The sequence below is a fragment of the Magnolia sinica genome, chromosome 12 (assembly GCF_029962835.1).
Source record: "Magnolia sinica isolate HGM2019 chromosome 12, MsV1, whole genome shotgun sequence".
Taxonomy (NCBI): domain Eukaryota; kingdom Viridiplantae; phylum Streptophyta; class Magnoliopsida; order Magnoliales; family Magnoliaceae; genus Magnolia; species Magnolia sinica.
In genome coordinates, this window is record NC_080584.1 from 60,874,015 (window position 1) to 60,900,970 (window position 26,956).

General features: G+C 40.6%; 3 protein-coding genes across 3 annotated transcripts in view; all 3 read right to left on the minus strand.

Annotated features, from left to right (window-relative positions):
• Nucleotides 1-11,128: 11,128 nt before the first annotated feature.
• Nucleotides 11,129-25,592, minus strand: LOC131220113 (putative disease resistance protein At4g19050). Its single transcript, XM_058215084.1, has 3 exons — nt 25,471-25,592; nt 11,897-14,854; nt 11,129-11,241 (listed from the first exon to the last, which is right to left on the minus strand). Exon 2 carries the CDS (start codon nt 14,831-14,833, stop codon nt 11,912-11,914), a length of 2,922 nt encoding a protein of 973 aa, XP_058071067.1. The 5' UTR covers nt 14,834-14,854; nt 25,471-25,592; the 3' UTR covers nt 11,129-11,241; nt 11,897-11,911.
• The window catches only part of LOC131221472 (putative disease resistance protein At4g19050), an 86,919-nt gene continuing 71,203 nt past the window's right edge, over nt 11,241-26,956 (minus strand). Inside the window, exon 2 of the mRNA XM_058216735.1 lies at nt 11,241-11,610. The gene's annotated coding sequence lies outside the window, so the exon portion shown is untranslated. The remainder of the gene's footprint in view (nt 11,611-26,956) is intronic.
• LOC131220114 (protein PHYTOCHROME KINASE SUBSTRATE 4-like) lies at nt 16,837-17,990 on the minus strand. The gene has a single exon (XM_058215085.1). The coding sequence runs from the start codon at nt 17,988-17,990 to the stop codon at nt 17,412-17,414; it is 579 nt and encodes a 192-aa protein (XP_058071068.1). The 3' UTR covers nt 16,837-17,411.

Consider the following 26,956-nt stretch of genomic DNA (forward strand, 5'->3'; position numbering starts at 1 on the left):
TCGATGTTGTTTTTTTAGCCATAGTACATTGTTTTTAGAGATTAATCAGAGATTCAGACGATCCTTGTCGTGGGGCACGTGTATGATGATCTGAACCATACATTCATCATAAGGTTCCATAGAATGGACCATGGGCCAGAAAGTGTAATGATGGAACAATCATACTCATGTAAGTGAAATTTTATTGATTTTCTACACCATCTTTTTTAAATGGTTAAGATTGTCCAGCAGCAGTAATTTTAGGTTTCTGCTTTGATGAGCAAATGATTGAATCATCATAGATTCATAATCATACCACATTTACAGTAAGATAAGAAGGATGAGTTGGATTAGATCTTCTTTGGATAGAGGACATATATGATGCACGATCCCTTTTGCAGGTTTTTGATTCTAACGAGTGGGGCCCATGGTTTGGAAATTAGACCATTGCTGTATGGTGCCCAAAAATTTCCTCAATTAGATAATTTTAGCCATTCAATTTGTGTCTGATGGACAGAGTTGTGTGTACTTATGATGATAATCCACATTCAACTGAAAAAGTCCCGATATTGGTGAAACCGCTACTTGGGAAAGCAACAGATAATGGTCTGGATTGCCGAACTATGGGGTGCTGTTGTCTGAAGTGAAATTAAACCTGCATGTTGCCTAATTGTCCAGTCAGGAGAAGATCCAAGCCAGGTCATTCTACACCCAGATCCATAGCTCCACTGGCAGACTGAGTGGAGATACCTCGTTTCAACACTTGAGGTCGTGGTATCGATCCCTAGCGGGGGTGGCTAACATGGAGTGTGTGTACTGACATGGGTATGTACTAACAAGCTAACCCAAAAAAGAAAAAAGAAAAAAGCCAGGATCTCGTGATAATTGAAATGATGGATGGTAGCAGTTATACAGGAGTAATTTGCCTGCCCTCCTTTCTTTCACTGGTGCTGCAGGAGAAGTTACAGGCTCCAGTCATCAGCAAATGTATTCTTTGTGGACGTGCAGGATACGTGCATGTGGGCCATTTGATGGGTGATTACCTGAAAGTCTTCCAGATGGGTTATCATAGACAGCTCAGAGAATAAAATAAAACGATGGTTTGCATTCATTCGAAAGTGGCTAATTTGATTAGGATCACAGTTTATATGCATTCAAAGTCCCATAACCCTCGAGAGGAGGGGATATGTGTGGTTGCCAGGAGAGGTTGGATTCCAATCTCTGATAGGAACAAGAGAAAGGGACCTTTCAGCATATATATATATTAAAAGGTGAATACACACTCTTACACCCACACATGTGCATGTGCACCCACACTACATGGGCTCTCAGACCCATGATACCAGAGTAGAAACGCAGTATCTACCACTGAGCCATGAGTAGCACCCAATTTGTAAGCAATATTCCCTTCTTGTTTTATCTATGGCTGAAAGTCTGGTGGGTTGGGTCAGGTTGGTGCTCAACCCTAGCCCAACCCAAGGTTCCTATACCTCAACCCTAACCCAACCGAACCCAAGCTCGGGTTGGGAATTCTCAACCCAAGCCCAACCCAAGCGGGCTCGGTCAGGTTGGCCGGTTTGGTCGGGTAGATATATGCTAATATTTTCATTAGTATATTAGTCTATTATATTTTCAATACACATCTTATTTTTTGTACCTATAAATTTATTAATTATATATGTAGTTATTTATCGTAAAGAAGTTTATTTTTCTAAACAAACAAGCTAAAATATAGGACAACTACACTTTTAAAAGTCGTATTGTGTATCAAGCAATCTATTTGGGAGAGAAATTTGGCGTATCTTGTTAGCTAGCGTCATTGGAAACAACGTGGACCAATAAAATCCGACGGCATTGGAATTTCCCATGCCTTCAACACATATGATCCGCACTCAATTATAATTAATTTATTAGGAACTTATATATTGATTGGGTTTGGGTTGGGTTGGGTTGGGCAACCCGAGACCTCAACCCAAGCCCAACCCAAGTTTTATCGGGTTGGTGTTTGTATGGCCCAAGCCCGAAACCAAACCCAATACATGCTGCCCAAGCCCAACCCAATGTCGGGTCGGTTACGGGTCGGCCCGGTTGAACCTGCCCAACTTTCAGCCCTAGTTTTATCTGGATGACTTCCTTGACGTATTTCAACAATTTGGGAAGATCGTAGAGGTGTGTATTCCAAAAGTCAGTGTTCAGGGAGGAGCCCAGGCTTCGGGTTCATGCGATTCTTGTAAGAGGATAATGCAAAGGCAGCAAAGGAGGTGTTTGATGGGTGCCTTGTGAGCCGAGGGTTATCTCTATTAAGGAAGCAATGGTCATTGGGGTATTAGCCCCATATAAGGAGGCACTACAGCAGTGTTACCTATATTCCTCAAAATGTCAATGTGTCTAGGAGGGTCATTGCTATTTATTTGGGATTCCAAGGAGACGACAAGGAGACTAGAGGAGTTAGCTTGTGTTATGGTTGGGATTGTTTGTAGCCCTGCAGCTGGTGCTTCAAGGGTTTCAATCTTCAGGTTGTCTGAGGCTAGTTTCCTAATTTGCCTCTGTTCGAGGGACAAGTAACAGTTGCGGCAGACTCTGCACAAGTAGATGTTGTTATTCAAAGTAGTGGTGTGGAACTGCTAATAAAGGTAATTGACTCCGAATCTTTGGTATTTCAATGCTCGCGTGGTTGAAAGAAGTGCTGCTAGAAATTGGCTCCAGATTTGGTAGTTTTGGAGCTCGACAGAAATGCAATGGATGGATCTTTCTTTATGTTTGCCAGTGTCAAGGTCCTGCAATCAGAGGTGGATTTGAGACATTTGCTGAATATTGAAGTTGATGGGTTCACATTTCCAATCTTTATTTCTCAGGAATCTATGGAAGTGAAGCTGCCTAGAAGCCTATGTTGCCCTCAGTTGAAGACTCCCATGTAGGAAAAGAGGCAGACCAGGGAATCAGTGGAATGTAGCTTCAAGGGGAATGTGTCGACCAATAAAAAAAACGACGACTTTTGGTGGAATGGAAGGTGCAGGTCCAAGTAGGGTGGAAGGCTCACAAACCATTCGAGAAAATGCTGAAACCAGAAACCAAAGCAGTTTCAGGACAATTGTTTGTAGAAATATGAAAGAGAGAGAATCAACATCAATGGGCCTCTACAAGGAACACCAGGGCATGGAAGGGAGTCCTAGAAAGATTCACCATAAGGGTGACTAGACAAGGCTCCCCTAGGGAATTGAAGGAAGACCGGGGAGAGGTGCCCAAGGAGCCATTTATGCAGTGAGCAGGACAAATGCAAAAACTTAGGCTGGGACATTGATATGGAAGAGATCAGATACCTGGTCGAAGAAAGTTCACAAAGAGCAGAGAACAGGAGTCATGAAGACCCTATGCGTGAAGGGGAGACTGCCCCCAAAATAAGCCCGCTTTGTCAATCACCCGAGCAATGGATGTGGTGGTATATAGAAGGTGATGAAGGTCTCTAGACAGTTGCATGAATAAGCTCAGTAATAGAGGGGTTAAAGGAAATGTGGCTAAGCCCATTAAAAGCTCAAAGCTCAGGATTATGGAGGACGCCCCAAGGAAGAAAAGTAGGGAGAAGCCATTGGCTATTTCTGTGAAAGATCTGATCCTTTCAGTGGACTTGTGTGGCAGTGGAGTTTTGGAGGAAGGCGAGGGTGAAGCCTCCCTTGTGCCAGACAACAACCTAGAGGGAGTAGGGCCAAGGGATTACAGTAGTAGGCAAGCGAAAGATATCTTCAATGATAGTAGCCGTTAGGAAAGGCAGAGATGGATCGATTACTAGGACAGTTTATCGAATGTTAAAGCTTAGTCTTGTAGGCGGGGGGTGTGGAAATGCTCCTACTGTCAGACACCTCAAGAAGTTGGCCAGGAGGCACAATGCCTGTATGTTAATTGTTCCGGATCATATGTTAAATGTTTCTAAGTTGAAGAAGGTAGCTAGTAAGCTAGTTTTTGAAGGGGCTCTATCAAATGATTTCTCCAATGTTAAAATCTGGTTCTTTTTCCAGTTCTTTCTCAAGGTGGACTTTATTGTTGCATCCAACCTATGTTTGTCAGTTAAAACAAGCAGCTTAGAAAATGGTTGCGGTTTTGGAAGTTCATGCAAAGTGTGATAGAATACAGAGGTGGGACCACTGGGACGGGATGAAGTGGGTAGGCGGGCTGGCTCTAGGAACTTGGGCAGTATGTGAGGATTTTAATGCAATCTCCAAACATACAGAAAAGCTGGGTGTAGGGAGCTGGATCGAAATGCAATGTATGAGTTCCAAGTTGCAATTGCAGATGCAGGTTTCAGTGTGAATGCATTTACATGGAGGCAGAATTGGATAGGTAGGAAGCGACTGTGCTAGGCTCGACAAATTTCTCATTAACTCAAAATGGTTTAAATCTTTCCATCATTCCAAGTTTCACTCTTCCAAAGAATATTTTCGGATCGTTCTCCATTATTATTATTATTATTATTTTTTCAGTAAGTCTTACCCTTGATCAGAGGGGGCCATTACAAAAATTGTCAATGGCACATAGTTCAACCAAGGCCAAAGAGGGGGTTTGGAATACACTTGAGGGAAGAGTTGTGACAAAAGTACATGATGGTTGACAAGCCTCTAAACCAAGGAGTTGTAAGTCATCTTCCTTAATATTAACACTATAATGAGGATTCCAACCTCCATCCAGAAGATGTGCTTGAACTTCAACATTTTCAAGAGATTAAAGTCAATCACTATATGCATACCATTGTCAAAATCCTCTAAAAGACCCAACTGGGTGAATTCCCTAGGAAATACAACTTTCTATTAGTTGTAGGAGATTCAACCAATTTTCCATTACCTTGGTCACCTCAAAGGAGCAATATGTAAGGTGTTTGATCTTGGAGATAAAGCCTTGACATTATAATTGATGGAACAAATGAGAGATGATTGAAGCACGGGATAACATCGATCAAGCTACCCAAGAAAGAGTTACAAAAAAGAGCTTAATCCGACAAGTAAGTTGTCACATGTAAGAGTTTGTATATTCTTTTTTCTTGTGTAGGATTAAGGTATGAGTTTGTGACCCGAATTCGACTAGGTTCTTCTGTAGGACCTTTACTCTTCTGTAGAGCTTAAACCTCGGTTCTTATGTAGGACCTCGGTTCTTGTGTAGGGATTAAATCCAGGTTCTTGTATAGGACCTTGGCTCTTGTGTAGGGCTTGAATCAAATCTTTTTATAGGATACCAGACACGTGTGGGTATGTATTAGTCTCTATGGAAGCTTCTGACTGGAGTAAACGTAAGTCCTTGGACTAGGATCGTGGTTGTTGGTTATCCAACGAAAAACTGACTAAAGTCTCTTGCGGGAGCCTCCGATGAGAGTGTACGTCAGTTGGTTCTTATTTAAGACCAAGATTTGTGGCGAGCTTATAGAAAACCACATAAAGTCTCTTGCGAGAGCCATTTCTAGTGTAGGATTGTAAATGTTAGAGGTTTACCTGATTTAAAACCTCCGATAGTAAAATCCGGTACACTCATGGGTTGAGTGCGTCCGCTGGGAGTGGAGTAGGGAAACCGAACCACTATAAATGCTTGTGTTTGAAATTGATTCGTGCACTTATTTAATTATGCTTATGTGATTAAATGTTTATTTATATATATATGCATGATTAGATGAATTCTATGAATTGATAGTTAGTACATCCTACACACATATATACACTATCTTGTTTATAGACTAATTGCTTCTTGTCATATCATTTGTAGTCTATGTGATTAGACCCTCTATTGGCTTGGAAGCCTTATAGTTAATTGTCTTTCTTAACTTAATTTGCATATTAACTTAAGCAGACAATTGTGGTTTAAAAATACAAAAAAATTATTTAGTCCTAATCATCTCCTATAGGACATAACCTTCATTCCTTAGTTCCGCTAAGCTTCTGCACACACAACCGTAGTAATCCCATTACACCACAGGTGAATTTTTAGGGTAGTCTATCAACATTAGGTAGGCTTGAGTTGGAATATTGTCAAATAACATCCGCTGCTTGGGCATGATTCCATTAGTTTGGTGGGCATGGGCAATGCTCGCATTTGGAAGTAAGGCTATCTAGATAAACTCTTTTATATAGGGAGATCCCCAGGGCTAAACTAGGCACATATTGTGTATGCAAGATATTAATACTCGATTGTAATTTCACACTTTTTAAATAAGTTGATTAACATATATAGAACTGATATCTAGCTTAGAAGCAATATAGATTACATGTAAATTAATGAAATTAATAATTATATTGTTCTCAAGGTAGACAAATCGAATCATGTATTCAAGAAAAGTTAAATTAGATAGTTCTAAATTAGCCAAAACAAACAAGCATTGAAACAAAATATGAAATTAGATATAATAGGTATATCAAAAACATATTAATTTTAACGGAGATGAAACATGTTGGAATTACTTACTTAGAATTCTGTTGAGATTGATTCCGTTGAGGAAACTAAATACAATCATTTACCAATTTATATGAATTCATATGATAGGGTCCACGGTTGATTAATCAAAGTTTCAGATTGGTTACACAATATCATCCAATCGGATTCTTTCAGATCCAACCCTTGACACGGGGTATGAAATCACTACAATCTGATGTGGAACCCATTTGATTAATCGAAAGGGATCCCTACCTTTCTGTTCGATCGACATTAAATAATCCATGAATTAAAATTACATGTACCACCATTTAAATGATCTAATTAATCAAAATTTTCAAAATTGGAGTTTGGGGATCAGACTGACAGTTGAACCTACAATAAGTAGGTCGGACTGATCCGAAACCAACAATTTGTCGGTCGAATTGATAGAGTGTATGCTCTGTCAAATTTTGGTTAGTATCTCTCTGTCGGTCAAATTGGTGATCCTATAGGTTGAACCGATAGACTCCAGAATTTTTACTTTGACGAATCGAACCAAAATCTTAGGATTTTTTATTATTATTATTTTTTCTAAATTCGGATCTAGAGCCCACTTTTCACACTTAGATAAGATCCTAACCAATTAAAGGCCCACAAATGGATAGTTAAAGAAAAGGCAAAGGGCCACTTGTAACGACCCTAAATTTTAGTGCACTTAAAACTAAAATAAATAGTTAAAATATTTTTATTTTTAATTAAGAAACAAAAATAAGTCAATAGATGAGTTGGTAGAGACACTCTTGGTGGAGAGAGAGGTTGAGGGATCGACTCTTTCCATCATAACTGTTGATTTAGGGTTTAGGTTTAGGTTGAGGTAGGAAGCTTTCCTGCAAATGAAAAATAAATGAGAGAGGAGATTATAAGAGGGCTTGATAAGGTAAGTTCCAACCCTTGGATCTTTTTATTTATTTATTGTTATTTTGTTAATTTCTTTTCAATCTACGTAATGAATGGTGTAGGACCATCTACACGATCATTGGACAGGTCCATAGAGAAATTTTAACAAAGAGATTATTTGTAATTTTAGATCTGGACAATAATATTATAAGAATAAATTTAATTACTTGCATCCGACTATGTTAAGATAGATTTGAATGTGTCATTTGATTATAAGTGCTGAAATATATCAATGCCTTAAATTTTAGATCAATCCGTTTGGTTGATCGGCCATTTTTATCAGATTTAATTAAAAGAATCATTTACACCTTAAATTCTTAAATGGTGATTAGACAGATCAGATTGGATCCCCACTACATATGCCCATTTTGGAATATATCTAAATTATTATCCAGAGAGTATGGGTAAATCTGACACTTTGATGGGCCATAATGATGAAAGGTTAGGATCCCACCTATTATACTTTGAATAAGTTTTTTTTTTTTTGGAAACGTAAGTGGTTTGGATCTAAGCTATCTATTGACCCATTCTTAATATGAGATTTTGTGATGTCAATGGATGACTTAGATTTGTCCCATATGATCAGTGGATCATTTAAAACAAGAAAAATAAAGAAACTTAAAAAGTTAAAATTTTGGATCATACGAAAATTTCAGCAGGATCGAATCGACCGGTCGATAATATATTGAAATTTCCAGTTTTTCTAAACTTTGATATTTTAAATTTTGTGAGTTAAATTAGTGACAAATCTCGATCATTTAAAAATAACAGGATGATCAGAGTACTTGGTTGATCAAGTGGATCCCGCATGATATGATGACTAAATATAAGTATGCAATCTAAGAGAATTCAGAATCTAACGATTGAATTCTTCGTGTGAGCTCTCCAAATTGAGAATTTATTAACCAAAGGTGAATTGATCAAATAGTTTATATAGATACAAATAGGGAGCTACTTAAGATATGTAATTAGGTAATTGCTAACCAATTGATCTCGAGGTAATAATTCGGAATCCACATCACCAGATTTCAGGTAAGTGATCCTAACATGTTTCCTCTTTATTGTGATTAAATAAGTCATTTGATTGTTTTCGCTGATTATGATTCCTTGTGTTGAATGCTTGTTTGCTTAAAATTAAAATGATATATACTACTATATATGTGACAATTGTTAACAAGACGCATAAATCATTATCATGCATTCATGTCATGCATCGCATAGCTGCGTTGAATCACTCCTTGAATGACCTGTAGCTACTTACAGTACCGGGTGACCTATGGGACTATCCCTGTATGCCCAAAATATGTGGAAGCCTACCATGATGGTGGAAGCCTACCCCAAAAAGGGGGAGATGTAGGTTGATGTGATCCAACTCAAGTAAGTGGACTGATCAACCCACTCGATGCATTCATGCATCTCCTGACATTCGTACATTTCTATTTTAATTATGATGTGCATGAATCATAATGGGTTAACTCATTAGGCCTGGCTAGTTGACATTTCATTGATGGAAAAACTATACAGATTTAGGGGACGATGAAACAGCTATTCAAGTTTCAGGGCAGGAAGGTGAACCAGTTGACGATTCACAAGGGTTATGACCTTCTTCTTTTAATTATGTCTTTGAACAATTTTTAAATTGAGTAACTGAAAGTTATGAATAGTTAAAGCTTTTGTTAGTAAATAGTTTAATAGAGCCCCAAATGGGTGTGCTGTGGTACCATGATCAACTTTTGTGAATGCTATCAATATATGAATTAAATGCCCATAAATGATAATGATGGTGGATATATGTGTATGTGATTGAAATAAATGAATGTAAGATGTTTTGCTTAAGGTTTGAGTTTGAAAACTTAGTGTACATTTTAACTAAGGCCCTGTAAAATGGTATAAAAGAATGGTTTTTGTACACATAGTGTACAAGTCATGTGCTATAACTCATGTCTGAGGGTGCACAATCTGTTTCCGAATTTCTGGGAGTGACACCACTTGATCAGCTTTATCTGAAACTTCCTTGGTCCCCGTAGTTTATAAATTACATGATTTATTTAAAATCGCCATCTGATCAGTGCAATCTGCCTAATGGTCAGATCGTCCAGGTAATCACATGTTACGACCTTGAAAATCAGATGGTCCGTGTGGATCAGATTCCGCACATCAGGATGGCCCCACACCAATTTCTATGCTAAAAGCAATTGAGAAGGTGACAGATGATCGGCTAATCCAGTCTGTTCATCGCATATATCTGTTTAAAATAAATAATTTGCAAGAAACAATAAAGACATCATTAATGCAAAAATTAACCTGCAAGAGCTTTCCTCTCTTGAGAAGCCTCCCTCTCTCTGTTTTCTCTATGGGGTTTCTTTGATAGAAATATGGAGAGACTTCTGTTTCTTCCCTTAAGAAGAGTAACGGCTCCTGATAGAGAGATTTCAACAAAAAATCTCTCTTTATCTCTCCTTTAAATTTCAGATTTCAGATTTCAAATTTTGTTCATTACAATTGCGGACTGAAGAAATTAATCTACTAGTTGAAACAGGTTTCAAGAGTGGTATCTTAAGTTTCATGAGTTAAGTTTTCATTTGAAGATCTTCACCATTTCATATATGTTATTAAGTGAAAGCAAATTAATGCATCTTTCTAGTGACCTTTGCATGAAAAAAAAAAAAAATGCAATTTTCCTGTGACTTGGATTTAACAAATAACAGACACTAGCACTGCTACTTTTTTTTTTGGAACAAATGACCTATTGTAAGGTTCTGACGGTCCAGATCACCTCCTCCTCCAATCGAGCCTTCTCTGGTTCATCTTAGACACGAAAGTGTCCGTGACCCGCTCTACATCACTCTACTTGCTACCTTTGATTAAGGGATTGACGAAGGTGTGATAGCAGTAGATGCTCTCTGAATTGAGATAACAGAGCATCCCCTCATACTGATCCATGTCCAAAGTGCCAGCTATCTATGTCATGCACACTCTTATACTGATTTGAGCACCCATTTCTTCTGGCTATGACTTAGCCAGAAATTGCCGAGGAGTCATCAGGTATAGACGTGACAACCTTAGTTGATGCAATCCCCAAGAACATCATTGGTTGTGAACTCCTTTCTAATGTCAAGGAACTGTCAGGCCATCTCTCTCCTGTCATTGACCGAATCAATGTTTTTAATTAAATGACATATGTAAGGATTAGATAATCCATAAGTTGCAAATCTATTGAAAACGAGAGCAATTAGCCTTAACAATGATGCATTATCAAAATAGTCAGTGTGGGGAGACACATAAGCTAACAGATAGTGAATCACCTTGATCTTAACCCTCACATCAGGCAGAAGGTCTCAGAAGCATTAACATTTATCAGCACTGAATAAGAATCCATTTATTGGACCACACCTATCATATACTCGAATCCAAAAACAGGGATATACAACTAAACACAGCCTAAGAAACATCCTAAAGAGCACCACAAAAATCACATAACAACACCAAACAGTGGCAGCAACTAGATTTGTGAGGCTTGTCAAAGCAGTACCACTCGGCACAAAAACCAGGCCAACTCAGCACAAAACTGCAACAATTCACCAGAGGCGAAGAATACTTCTGCAGGGGTGAAGGCAAGCGGCCTAGACGCAAGCTTGAATCGAACAATGACATCTTCAATATGAGCCCTGAGAACACCAGAAGAAGGGGACTGCAACCAACAATTTCTCCAAAGAGACTGCATATGCTAATTACTATTCTGCAACCATCCCAGCACAGAATGCAAACCTCCAAACAGACGCAACACAGCATCTACTAATCTGTACCCAAAACAGCTCAGAATCCAGTTCTTCCACAGATCTGACGCCCCAAAGCACCAGGAGCTAGCAGCCTATCAATTGCAGCGAACAGCCTCTCCTTCAAACATAGGAACAGAACCTACTCCCTCGCACGACAGGAAGAGGCGAACACTGAAGAGGAAGAAGCCAACAGCACCAGGCAGCAGAGACAGCTGCAGCAGGCCCTTCACAGGGGCAACTGCAACAAAGAGGCAGAGGAGCGGTGGAAAGAAATCTACCTACCGCCAAAAAAATTATAGCGCCACACCTACAATATAAAAAGGAGGGAGCTCGCAGAAATACAGCAAGGAAATGCGAAGATCGCTCCAGCGAAGCAAGAAGACCAGCAAAGAGGCACCTGAAAGGCAGAGAGCCGCTTGAGAGATCAGTCGAAGGAGAACCTCCGATGCCGAACAGCCTAGCACACTGAGGGGGGCCGGCCCAGAAGTGACAAGCCCAACTACTTTAACTGCGTGTATTACATCCAGAGCATTCATCAGGTTCAATCAACGTGAAGTTATATTCATCAAGTAGGCAATCACACATTGGGTCCAGCTTCATGATTCAGTGGTAGACAGAACCTGTTTCAACACTCAGATCATAGGATCGAGTGCCCATGTGATGTGCGTGTTAAAAAAAATGCAATCACATTAACTAAATCATCTTTGTGATCCATAAAAGCTAAATATACACATTCAAAAAAAAAAAAAAACAAAAAAGAAAGTCAAACCGGACCTGAACCATTCATCACATACCTAAAACGACAAGAATCATCTACGTCGTGTAAAAGCGCGAGGATCTTTGTAGTTGATAAGGTGCTGGATCCTATCATCTTCCCACTTGAGACGGTCCCACCATTCCGACTCTCCTTCTACCTCCACTCTACCACCACCACTTGAAGTAGAAGCAGCAGCCATGTCACCAGCTCGAAGAGGAAGCTTCTTCAGCATCGAACATCCCCTCACTTTCAGTTTCTTCAATGCAGGCAAGTACGTGCAATGGCAAATACTCTCCAGCCTCCGTAGCTCCCATAGACAGACCGTGTGTAGACGTTGGAGAGAGCCATTTGCTAGAGTGTCCCCTTGAAACACAGCCTCTAGTCGAATGCAGTATTTTATCACGAGCATCTCCAGGCTTGGTAGGAATACACTTGAGGAGAAGACAGTGATGAGTCTCGGGCAGAACTCTAGATTTATGTGCTTTAGCAGTCCAAAGCTTCGGCTCCCGTATGTGCCCTCACACACGCACTTCAATCTTGCAAGGTCGAACATCCATATCTTCTCCAGTTGACTTAAACAGTCAAAACTTGAATTATCTCCCTCAAAGAACATCTTCATCTCCCCACACCTTTCGACCCGACATTCTTTCATTTCCTTCATTTTATTGACTTCGCCCAAATCTGATAATCTTTGGACAAAGGCATTGTTGCATAGAGTGAGTAATTCTGCGCGACTGAGAACCCCATGGATACCGTTTGGGGACCTATGACCTCCACGGACCTCCAAATGCCTATCATAATGGCTTCCAGGATGAAGTAAGTTATGTGTTTGGATCGTGGAATTGATGTCTTTATATATGAATAGCCGTCTCTGGAGATGGATGGATTTACCTTTGCCTCGTTCGTCTTCTTGGCAAGGAGTGATGTAGATATGGAATCGAGAGAAGCATTTTGAATCCCATAGTTCTGCAGATGGGCTGAAAGATTGTAAGAGCTTGGAATTACTTACCCTCATGCGAGCCCCATGTCTCTCTCCTTGCTGTTCATCATCATTCGGTGAATTCCAGGTGCCACACTGGCTAAAGTTTAGCTCTTCGAGTGTAGTACTGATATTACCCCAGTTGATTTCGCGAATTTGATTCATGCATAACATGTTCAGGCGTTTTAGAAGGCGTGCCGTGAACATATTCTCAGGCAGTGTTTTGAGTTTGGTACCGGAAAGATCAAGCACTTGAAGGCTTGTGAGCTCATTCAGCAATACAGACTCTAAGCTTTGGCATCCTTTCAAGTCAAGCCGTTGATCAACCTCAATGTTGGAAATATGAAGCTTGCGGAGGTTTGGCAAGATATCTCCTAGTGAATAAGTAACATCTGCAATATCTTTGAGGGAACTGCATCTGTCGAGGTCAAGCACCTCAAGTGCTGAAAGCTTTTGCAAATGAGGCAGCAAGCTCATCTTTATGGATGGAGAACCGTGCATAATGAGTTTCTTAAGATTGACCAAATTAGAGAGCGAAGATGGTAGAGATTCCAGCTCATCATTCCCTCGTAGTTCGAGGATGCGAAGCTGGCTCGAATGCCCAAAGAGCTCATCTGGGATTTTTATTAAACGTTTGCAGTCAATGAACAAAAGGTGCCAGAGGTTGTGGAGTTTGGAAATGGAGGAAGGTAGCGACGTGATTTGCATACGTTTGAGATAGAGACATCGGAGGTTGTTCATGTGCTGAAAGACGTCGTCAGGTATTGGTGGGCTTGAATCATATCCTTCACCAGAAAGTTCAAGGTACTCGAGTTTTTCAAAAATCGGCAAGGAAGAGAGGAGAGTGTGTAAATGAGGGCATCTTTCCAGCTTCAGAACTCTGAGATTTTGCAAGCAGGAAGTGGATTTGGGCAGAAATTTATCTCCTAATCTCTTAAGCTTGAGAACACGAAGGCTTTTAATTGGCTCGAAGAAGTTGTCTGATATATTGAATTCACTGGAACTTCCAAGAAGAAATAAAGAAGAGAGTTTGGGGCAATTTGGAGGAGGGAGAAGCAAATATTGATGACTCACACCCCACAACACCATCCACTTAATATCTTCCACATTTTCGTCCTTCGCTGGTAGGGAATCTCTTATCCACATTCTCTTACTGGATGTGACCAGAGCTTCAGCTTTACCAGATAACGAGTCGGGCACACTCACATAATTGCCATCACGTCGTAACATTGAACGAAGCTGGAGCTCTGTCAACAGAGCCTCGACCTCGTCAAACATCATCAAATCCTCTTCTTCTTCTCTGATAATGAACCCCTCCGCTTTATAATGCCATTTCAGCTTTTCCACTTCAACCCTGTATGTATTCCAGAATAGTGACACGTGGATGAAACAGTCCACGATAGTGTTTGGAGCAAAACAGCCCCTGATGCTGGGAGAACGAGAGATGTCAGCCGCCTCTTCAAGTAACATGTCCACCGACAAGTCGTCCAACTTAATGGCCACGTCGGATTGCAAGTCCTCAGGGCCGACGATGACAATCTTGGATTCATTTAGCTTTAGATTTCTGAGAAATGGATCTCCAATCAACTCGAAATTGAAGCCAGGTGGCACATCTCCTATCACTAGCAAGAACTTCCGTCCCATCAACGTTTTATAGATTTTACTCGCAACATTGGTATCTATGCTCTCTTCATCATCATCACTCTCACCATCCATCGATGTCGTCATCCCCAATTGGCGTGCAATTTCCTTCTGCGCCTTTCGAAGACTAAAATTGTGTATCAGCTGTACCAGTATCTGTACATCGAAGAGATGATTCGACTTTCGAGCTGCATATTTAGCAATACCCCATCTCCCCACCCCCAGACACCCTTTAACAGAGATAAGTCCTATATTCTGATTGGTAAGGCATTGCAAGAGCTTTTCGCCAGCTGGAAAGTTCTCCAATATTCCACCCTCCGCTGCTGCAGCTTCACTCCTTCCACGACCAGCCATGCGTGCTCTCACTTATATACTCTGTTGAAAAAAAAAAAAACAGACAGCCATTGATGCGATGTTAGTGGTGCGGCATTCTAACTGATAACCGAAATCATTTTCCAAACGAGTGCGGATCGTCCGTTTTGAAGTCATACGAAAATTCAATACCATCCTTCTCATTGCTCCACGTCATCGCCGATGACGCCAGCTCTCAAAACACTCCATTTTCTCTCTCACGAATGGATTGCCTTACCATGATTTGTGTTAGATCCACATCTTTCATCAAAAATTTCATATTATTCTTGCGATGTTGTCCACTTTAGCTTTGGATCTGCGTTGTTTTTGAGTGCATATCTTAGAATAATATGAAAAAAATAGATGAACGGTGTGGATGTAAGAAATACATCATCACGGGTCCACGTAAATTTCACACACCTAGAGAAATTCAGTTGCTTTCCCCATGTCGTGGGGAGCGGATTATGTGAGACCCAGCCTCAACCAAGACGGCGCAACCTTTACTATGGGGCCCACCTTGATATATGTATTCTATATCCACTCCGTTGATCCGTATTTTCAGATCATTTTAGAGCATGATACCAAAAATTAAGAAGATTCAATTATCAGGTGGACCATACGCCAGGAAACAGCGATGATTGAACACTAACCATTAAAAACTTCTTACACATTGATGCTTCCGTGATAAGTTCACATGACTTTGGATGAAGAGATAAACAAATACCAACTTGGTCCAAAACTTTTGTGGCCCATTAATGGTCAATCACACTATATTCTATTTTATATATGGTCCACCTCATAATTGAATTTGTTTTTGTTTTTTTATTTTTTTGTTTTTTGTTTTTTTTGGAGAATGCCCTAAAATAATATGAAAATACGAATGGACAGGATCCCTGGATGGGTATAAAAAAAACACACGAAAATGTGGGCACCACAGAAAGGGCCGTGTGGAGTTGAGTGACAATGGGGTCTCACCTAATCCGCTCCCATGGTGCAGCACATTCATGTGGAGAGAAAAAAAACTATGTGGGCTTCATTGAATGTATATATATCAGATCCACACTGTCCATTCATTTTTCCATACCATTATATAGCACGAGACAAAGAAAAAAAAAAGCACAGATCCAAGGCTCAAGTGGGCCACACTATAGTGGATGCTTGCTTATTTTTTAAAACTTCTTGAAGCTACAGAAGGCACTGATCAAGCTAATACGTGTTTTTGGTGAGGATTTGGTGAGGCCACAGTAGCTCCACATGTCTAAACATTCCTGTTCCAGGGCTACGTTATCGGTGACCTCTTCCAAACATTGTGCCACTGGCAATATGATCTTGTGGAACTTTCTTGGCCCCACCATGATGTATGTGTTAGATCCATACAGTCTTTTTTTTTTCCAAATAATTTTAGAGTATGACCTCAAAAATAAGTAGATCCAAAGCTCAAGTGGACCACACCGTAGGGAAAAGTTGGAATTGGACACCTACCCTTTAAAAGTTCTAGAGGCGATAAAAGGCTAGCTCTTATTACGCTGATATTTGTGTTTCCCTTTCATCCAGGTCCATGTGATCTTATAGAGAAGTTAGATGGTAAAATACATCATAGTGGGCCAAGAAGTTTTCAACGGTAGGCATCTTATTCTTAATACTTCGTGTGGTCTGCTTCGGCTTTGTATCTGCTTTGTTTATGTGATCCCTGCCCTAAAAGATCCAAAAAAAGGATGGACAGTGTGGATCACCATGGTTGGATGCTCTTCACTTTCAACAACGAAAACTTGTTAATGAGCACTCACTAATAGAATCCCGAAGGGACTGTACAGATTTTGGAACGTGTGAGAAAGGAAATAAATTTTACAAACAACCCTCTTTCCCATATTTGTGATAGTCTAAGCAATACAAGTGTGGGAAACAATGTTTCCAACTATTTTATAACCTTATATGTTTCCTTTTGTGGCCTTTCTCATTATTTATCTCCACATGCGCTACAACATCTATAGATCAAGCCTTTAGGGCGTGTTTGGATTCGCGTATAGTATTGTAGAGGGAAGTAAAACTGTCCCATCAATGTATTAGTAGTCCTGCAGCGGTAATGCGTCTGCAAATTGCAAACCACTCACAATGTTTGGATAAGAGTGCACTTGTAATCACAGGACACCATGGTTTCCAAAATCAGTTTTTGGGAATGGAGTGTTCATCAACTACATTGCTTCCCAAGCATGAAAAAGGTATGGAATTAGCACTGATTCACCGCGAAAAGGAAATTGTATATAGACATCCGGCCCTCAGATGATGTACTTACTGTCCAAAGTCAATGTGGGCCCCACCATGATAACGTAAGTAACACCAGTTTCATACACCTGATTCTCAATTCCGATTCCGTTCTCGCTCTCTTTACCTCCTTTCTCCATGGAAAAGATTCCCCTGCTTTGAAACTCTGCTTCTTAAGATATACAGAGCCGTTGGGATTTGAATTCAAATGAATTGGGTGTTTGGGTTCTGGGAATTTCTCTTCGACATTGACAGATTTCTTTCCAGAACAGGGGCATTTTCTTCCAAAGAGCAATTTTCTGGAAGAAGATGACCCTCTTCACTGCCCATTCAAAGGGAGATTTTTCATGGAGATTGAAATCGAACCCGACGGATTTGAAAGAAGGCCTGACTGACTATTCCAACTAGCTTCTGAAGAAGCTGTCGGGGTTGCATGGAAAGATCCACTTCTGCAATTTCTCCCAAACCCATCTACAGAAGAAACAGAGGACAGGTGTGGAGCTGTAGAAAGATCGCATCTTTCCGCAATATGATCGAGTGGCTGAGATGTCTTGATCTGTTTCTGATCTGGGTCTTCATCGAAATACTGCTTCGCGTCAAATATGTTGATTTCAGTGTCGTCAGCTCGATTTCCAACGGCAGGTTTGAGGGATGGTTTTGCGACGGTTGTAGCAGTATCAGGACAGATTTGTGAAGAGAAGGAGTTGTCTCTGAAATTGGGTTTGGATTGGAATCTGGTGTAAGGAAGAGATATATCTGTAGTTTGGAAGGTGGACCTTTGGCCGAGGCTGCCATTAAAGGAGGAGAAAAAAAAACTGTCGTCTGCTATGGCGGTGCAGTGCAATGAAAGCACTGCACATACGCCTGCGTGGTAGCAGTGATTTACGAGATGTGTCATTTCGAGAAACTGGGCTGGCAACGTACTCGGGTCGCTAGCATATCACGTGGCGATGTTTGGATAGTGTCGGTTTGAATGATGTATTTTATTGACATAGACGATACATTACATTATGGGCCTGGCATCCAAACACGCCCTTAAAAAAACCATGTGTGTAGCTCTAGTATCATGTCTTTATAAAATTTACTTTATACATCATGTGAACTTCCCATCCTTGTTGGGCTCATCATATGAGTGGATCGAATGGTTTATACATAACACTATGCCCCCCAAATACAATAATGCATATTTTAATGGTGGATATTTCTATTCCAACTGTTACTTGTGGTGTGACCCACCTGCTTGTTAAGTCAATATGATTTTTCTTTTTGAATAGGGGTGAACATGAAGGATCACACCTTGTGGTGGTGTTGATGGGGTCCTCCATCATGGTGGATCCCACACATCTAATTGTAGTATAACCTGCATCATAGTGGTCTTTGTTATATATATATATATATATATATATATATATATATATATATATATATATATATATATATGCTGTCCATCCGTTTTTCATATCATTTTAAAAGTGTGGGCCCAACCATGATGCTTGTCGAACATCTACCCCATCAGTCAAATGCACCATTCCATAGTGGGCCTTGGGCTAAAAATTCAAGTCAATCCATGACTTGTGTGGGCCACACTACATACATAAGTTGAGAGGGGTTACCCTCCCATTAAAACATTCATAATCATTTCTGGAGCCCACTTTGATGTGGTTCACAAATCCAAACCATGCATTATGTGTGTCCCACTTGGATGAGGGGTTAGACCAAGTTTCAAACGCATCCAAATTTTAGGTGTACCCTACCAAGCGCTTCAATATGTTTTAGGCATGTCTTCACATGATTTTAGAGAGTATGGCCCACCTGAGTTACGTATGCGGCTGATTTTTGGGACATCTCATAATTTAAAGGGGACCCATCATATGCATGGTGTTGATATTGGACACACATCATGGTGGGGCCCACACAGCTCGACTTCATGGGAAGTTCCCATGATCTCTCTCTCTCTCTCTCTCTCTCTCTCTCTCTCTCTCTCTCTCTCTCTCTCTCTCTATATATATATATATATATATGGAAATGGTTCTATGCGGTCGAGCTCATGGGAACTTCCCATGAGGTCGAGCTATGTGGGCCCCGAGCTAAAAAATCATGTCAATCGATCACTTTTGTGGGCCACACCATGTACAAAAGTTGAGAGGGGTTCCCTCCCATTAAAACATTCATAATAATTTTTGAACCCATTGAGGTATAGTTCACAAATCCAGCCCATCCATCATGTGTTTCTCACTTGAATGAGGGGTCATACCAAGTTTTAGATGCATTCAAATTTTAGCTGGGCCCCACCAAGTGCTTTTTTATATTTTAGGCATGTCTTCACATGATTTTAGTTGGTATGGTCCACCTTAGTTCCATATACGGCTGATTTTTGGCATATCCTATAATTTAAAGGGGACCCATCAAAGGCACGGTGTTGATGTTCGACACGCATCACGGTGGGGCCCACATAGCTCATATATGTATATGAGTGGTGGTCTCCTGCACACCGTACTACTGTAGATGCCTTTGTACGCACCTAGGCTAACTCACTTAGATAGGTAGGGCTAGGTAGGATGAGGTGGGCCTCACCATGATAAGTTCATGAAATATATTCCAATCATTTGGTTTGTAATATAAATTTAGCAGTAAGGGTAATAAAATAGAAATATTCGTGATTCAGGTGAATCACACTATGAGAAACAGTGGGAGAGTGAATGCCAATTGTTGAATCTTTACAGGGTATACCGTGATATGTACATGAAATCCACTCCAACCATTAGATGATTCATGAAAATGCATGCAGAGGGGGAAAAAAATTTAGGCCCATGGGTGATTTATGTGGGCCACACCAAGCGAAAACATTTGGATGGTGGGCGTGCCCCTGTGCACTGTTTCTACTCACATTATCCGCCTGGATCAGGTATTTGGGTGACTTCACATACTCATCACAACACCCCCTCGACGTGGAGTGCCTACTAATGGACATGGATTGCTAGCTAGTGGTCATGGCCTCAAAATAACCTATTTGTTTTATCCAAGCTGTCCATCTATTCTATCATACTCATTTTACAGCATTAGCTAAAAACTGAGCTAGATCCAAATGTTAGCTGGACCACACCACATGAAAACAGTGGTGATTGAACGCCCAGCATTAAAAACTTCTTAGGTGGACTGTATTGATTAAGTCATACATTCCTAGATGAAGAGAAAACACAAATATCAGCTTAATAGAAAACTTGTAAGGCCTCCAGGAAAATTTTTAATGGGGGTCATTTAATCACCGCCTTTTCCAGTGGTGTGGTCCAGTTGAGAATTGGATCTTTCTCATGTTTGAGGTCATGCCCTAAAATGATATGAAAAAAGTGATGAACGGTGGATAAAATATACATATATTATAGTCGGGCACACATTATGCTTCCAGCACCTACCCAGAGAGAAGTTTATGCTGGCAGGTCGTTTGGTCAACATGCAGAGATGACTGGGAAAAATGAGGGAGGGGTGCGGGTGGCCTAATGTGATGTGTCAGTGAAATCCGCTCCAAACATATGGCGTGTGATGACAATTTGGTAACAAGGCTCAAACATCATCCACATGTATAGAGGAAACAGTGAATGGGATGCCTGCCATCTAAACTATTTCACTCAGTGTGGGCCACATAAATCACTTACGGCCATAAAATTTGGTTCAGATGTATGAATCTTCATTGGGTGGATACTCGTTGAAGTGGATTTCACATAAACATCATGGTAGACCCAGTACAAATTCAATGGCAGTTACTCCCTTCTCCATTGTTTCCTTTGTTTGCCACACCTAAATCATGAATATAACTAATTGATGAGCCTTGGGGCTGATTTTAGCCTGTCCGGCAATAATGGGCGGAGTGGATTCCATGAATACAATGTGATGGAGCACACCCTGGCTATACCCTCTAAGCAAGTCCGCCTTGGTGCGCATGGATGGATTGGGACCATACATCAAGTTGTCCCAATCATGGACCTCCTATTTGTTATACACACACACACACTATGCGCTCGACCTCAGAGTTCGTTCCATGAGGTCGAGCTGTGTGGGCCCCACCGTGATGCGTTTCGAACATCTACCCCATCAGTGAGATGCACCATTCCATCGTGGGCCTAGGTCTCAAAAATCAAGTCAATCCGTGACTTTTGTGGGCCACACCACATACAGAAGTGGGGAGGGGCCGTGCACCATTAAAACATTCATAATCATTTTTTGGGCCCACCAAGATGTGGTTTGCAAATCCAGCCCATCCATTATGTGTGTCCCACTTGGATGAGAGTTCATACCAAGTTTCAACAGCATTCAAAATTCAGGTGGGCCCCACCAAGTGCTTTTATATGTTTTAACGGTGTCTTCACATGATTTTAGATGGTATGGCCCACCTGAGTTCTGTATACGGCTGATTTTTGGGATATCCCATAATTTAGAGGGGATCCATCAAATGCACGGTGTTGATGGTCAACACGCATCACGATGGGGCCCACACAGCTCGACCTCATAGGAGCTTATCATGAGGTCGAGTGCATAGTACCTTTTCCCATATATATATATATACACACACACACACACACACAAGAATTATTTCAAGATAACACCTTGTGTGAATGTATTTATTTTAATTTGCAATCGCGATGGGTCCTCGAAAGAAAACCTAGCTAAGACCAAATGTCTCTCTCTCTCTCTCTTTTTTTTTTTTTCTTTTAAATGTTGGGGTCTTACGTGGGAAGGTTCTATAGCCCCACCGTGTGTATATTTTATATCCATGCGGTCCATCCATTTTGCCATATCACTTTAGGGCATGACCCAGAAACTGAAGCAGATTCAAAGATCAATTGAACCACATCATGAAAAAATAAAAATTCATTGAACCACACCACAGAAAGTAGTGTGGACGTAATGATGATGCCTACCGTTGAAACTACCAACCATAACGTTTAATTGACATCCAACCTATTCATAAGGCCATACAGGTGTAAGGGAAACACAAATATCAGATTAATCCAAAACTTCCATGGCCCCAATAAATTTTCAATGATAGGCGCTCAATCCTCACTGATTTTTGCTATGTTATCTCCTTGAATTTTGAGTTTGCCTCATTTTTGTCCTTGTGACTTAAAATAATCTGGAAAAATAGATGGACAGTGTCGATATAACATATACATCATGATGGAGCCCAAAGAATTTTAGCATGTTTATACACCACCGAGTATGTGCTTTACTGCGGAATCCAAAGGAGGCGGATTGCCTGCAAAGTCCTTTGTCACGAACGTCTGGGCCACGGAAGGCTTGGTAGGGCCTATCATGATGTTTGGACGTTCAATCCTCACTATTTCATGTTGTGCGTTTCACTTGAGTTTTGGATTGGCTTCATTTTTAGGCCACGTCCTAACTTGATCTTTCAAAATGAATGGGCGGGTTGGATTTCTTACAAACATTATGGTGGGCCCCACCTCTCTTTAGGTTAGAGGAAGTTCCTGCCAAAGCTTTTCGCAGCCAAATCACGTCCTGATTGGAATCCTCGTTATCATTAATGACGTATACGGCCTGAGTGCAACCCAAGATCCACCCAGGTGCATGGATCCATTGTGGGGCCCACCACGATGTGTGTCTTATATCCACATTGTCATCGTTTTCACTACCTCATTTTATGAAATGAGCCCAAAATGTTGTAGATCCAAATCTCATGTGGACCACACTACAAGAAACAATAGTGATTGAATGACTAACATTAATTAAAAACTTCTTGGGGCACAAATGTTTTGGATCAAGATGATATTTGTATGGTCCCTTCATCTACATTTGTGTGGCCTTATCAACAAGTTTGACGAAAAATAAACATTGCCAATAAACTTTTAATGGTGTTCATTTATCTTCACCCTTTACTATAGGGTGGTCCACATGAGATTTGGATCTGCTTCATTTTTGAATTCATGTCCTAAAAGGAGCTATGATATGGATGAAAAGTGTGGATATAAGGCACATCCATCATAGTGGCCCCACAGCCAAGTATCCATGAAAGGGACGCGACTTGCCTACTGACAGCGTAGTAGCAAAATGGCTACTGACCGTGGCTCTGTGGACCCCAACATGATGTGTGTATCCTATCCATGCCATCCATCCATTTTTCCATAGTATTTTATAGTATCACAACAAAGCTGAGGCAGATAAAAATCTCACATGGACCATAAAGAGTGGTGATTGAACAATCATCATTAAAAACTTCTAAGGAGCCACAAGAGTTTTAGATTAAGCTGATATTTATGTTTTCTCTTCATCCAGGTGTGCTTGATCTAATCAACGAGTTGGATGACAAATAAACATTACAGTGAGCCCTACAAAGTTTTTAATGGTGGGCATTCAATCTCCACTGTTTCCCTGTAGTGTGGTCCACTCTATATTTTTATCTCCCTCATTTTTAGGTTCATACTCCATAATGAATGGGATGCCTGCCATCTAAACTATTTCACTCAGTGTGGGCCACATAAATCTCTTACAGCCATAAAATTTGGTTCAGATGTATGAATCTTCACTAGGTGGATATTGGTTGAAGTGGATTTCACGTAAACATCATGGTAGGCCCAGTACAAATTCAATGGCAGTTACTTCCTTCTCCATTATTTTCTTTGTTTGCCACACCCAAATCATGAATATAACTTATTGATGAGCCTCAGGGCTGATTTTAGCCTGTCCGGCAATAATGGGCGGAGTGGATTTCATGAATACAATGTGATGGAGCACACCCTGGCTATACCCTCTAAGCAAGTCCACCTTGGTGCGCACGGAAGTCTCTTGTGGTACGTGCGCAGGAAACCACTACTCATGTATATATATATGGGAAAAGGTACTATGCACTCGACCTCACAAGTCCGTCCCATGAGGTCGAGCTGTGTGGGCCCCACCGTGATGCGTTTCGAACATCTACCCCATCAGTCAGATGCTCCATTCCATCGTGGGCCTAGGTCTCAAAAATCAAGTCAATCCGTGACTTGTGTGGGCCACACCACATACAGAAGTGGGGAGGGGCCGTGCACCATTAAAACATTCATAATCAGTTTTTTGGGCCCACTGAGATGTGGTTTGAAAATCCAGCCCATCCATTATGTGTGTCCCACTTGGATGAGGGGTCAGACCAAGTTTCAGCAGCATTAAAAACTCAGGTGGGCCCCACCAAGTGCTTTTATATGTTTTAACGGTGTCTTCACATGATTTTAGATGGTATGGCCCACTTGAGTTCCGTATACGGCTGATTTTTGGGATGTCCCTTAATTTACAGGGGACCCATCAAATGCACAGTGTTGATGGTCGACACACATCACGGTGGAGCCCACACTGCTCGACCTCATGGGAGCTTATCGTGAGGTCGAGCACATAGTACCTTTTCCATATATATATATATATTATTTTGTCAAACACCTGACTTAAAATTAGGCCCCAATATTAATTTTTAAAAATTGTTGGTCATTAAATAAACATGAGAAACAAAATTTAATATCTCACGCTTTTTTGAAAACAAGTTTTGTGTGAAATAGTATTTCCTTTACCATGCTTTCTAATGAGCCAAACAGCCACTAAGAAAACACTCTTTTCCTTTAAAACTAATTTCCAAGATTACCATCCATGCTTAGGAAATATGATATTATTTACCATCCATTTTTTTAACCTTTCGTCTTAAACATTGTTCATTCAACTGAGTAAACCTAAATGGGCGCACCAAATCTTGCACATGTATCCCACTTGGTACATCTCACTAACATGCAAACTTCCATGAATAATGTACAAAATGGTTCCATGTATCATTTTCCTCTTATTCAATGTGCTCACTTCAAAAGCAACTGAGGTTGCATTTAAACTGATTCATCTTTGTCATATTAAATGTGATTATATGATATTATAGTATAAAGAAGAGTGGACTGATATATATAGCTGATGTAAATAGCAAAGAGCCCCTTTTGTGTTCTAACATTTTGAACTATAAGAGTTTTTGAAGTTTTGCTAAGCCCATACATGTGCATAAAGACTATCTATGCACCGCTACGCATGTCACTGGGTCACATGGGTGTATCAACCAAGCCGTCCATCAGGTGGGTCCCAAAGTTTAACTGAACTACCACATTAATCCAGCTGATCATCAACACATTATGTGGTCTGGATTGTAGAAAAAGGTAGATGGTCTGGGACAATATTGCCAATTTTATCTAGCTGCTTATTTCTTCTGTAAATCATGGCCCATCTGATGAGTTAGCAGGGGCATCTACGCAATGGGAAACCAAGTAATGGGAGGCTTTGGCGGTCACCATACCTGTCATATGCTGCGTCACATGGATGGGAAGATTCATGGGAAAAAAAATGAAGAGAAAAATGGAAGAGCATACCCGGATCTAAGGCCTGTTGTCTGAAGCGAAGGTCTCTGCAACGATTAAAATACAATCTTCTTTCTTTATGATTCACGTAGAAAAAAAAAAAAATGAAGCTAGTTATATATAGAGCAGCAAGCTCATCCACATGCCTCTAATCACGGCACATGTGGGTAATATAACCAAGCTGTCTATCATGTGGGTCCTACTGAGAAGATTTTCCAAGCAAAGTACCGAAGGACTCTTCTTTTTCTAAGATGTGGCCCTTCCTCTTCCATGCTTTCTCTTTTCTTGCCACCTTTGAAAAGCACAACTGGCGGACGCCTTTGCGTAATAGAAGGAGAAAGCATCTAAAATGCATGAAATGGAAAGAGCGTAGGTACTCTGTAAGAGTAACCATAATTCATATGCATGCGCATGGCCACAGACAAAAACTGAAATACTGTATCCATGCTTTATGAGTCTCACAAAACCAACGGTCAAGATTGATGAACTGTGTCCACTAATTGTAGAAAGTGAAAGCCTAACACTGCACATCTTCTTTTCCATTTCAAAGTCGAGTAACCTCGCTACACTTACTAAAATGGAAATAATATGCTGATAGCCACTGGACACATGGGATATTTCTAATTCAATCCAAACTGTCCAATTATTGGGCCTCTCCAGATATGTCACAATCCCAAAAAATTACAAGATGGTCCAATGAACAGTTAAAATAGAAGATTAAAATTCTATCGCATGCATCGGTTTGCTGGAAAGAAAAAGATAGACAAATGGCAAATAAACAGCCTCCTTATTTCTTTTCCTTTTCTGTCTTTTGCTTTTTCTTTTTAATCTTTTGCTTTTTCTCGTGTGAAGCTGAAGGGGCTATATAGGATCCCAAGAGAGTATGCAATTAAGAGTTCCAGGTGGTCCAATATTTAGTAATGATTGGACCTGCTAGATAGACTTGTGGCTGGGCTTGTAGTCCATTCATTTTAGCCGGAGGAGCTTATCCCATCCCAGCCAGACCGGACTTCATTTCTGCATATCTTATGTCCTGTGGATATGCCATTCTAATCCTTGATTACGCAACCCATGGGCCCTGAATGTATATCATTAATTTTCTTTTGTATATAATTGATTTCGTTGCTCTAATGGTTTAGGACCATTTAAGTGAGAAGCAGGGATTTTATCAAATTTGGGCTTGCCTAGCTAGTCGTGTCCAGTTGCGTCCAGACACAATCAATTTCTTTGGACTCATCAGGCCTTGAGCTTAAGTGCTGGGCCAAACGCTGCCCATTAGGCAATATACACTTGGTTTTTCAGTTTCTTCAAGTGAGGTCATGGTTGAGTGATCCATACCATTGATGTGTTGGGCCTCACTACAAATAGACCATGTAAGTCGTCCAATATTTCAATTTGTGGGCAAGGAACGACAGTCCAATGGAGTCATCGAATGATCTTGGACCAGCTTTCACTTTGTACAAGTAGGGCCAGTACTTTAGATCCAAACAATTGGTCA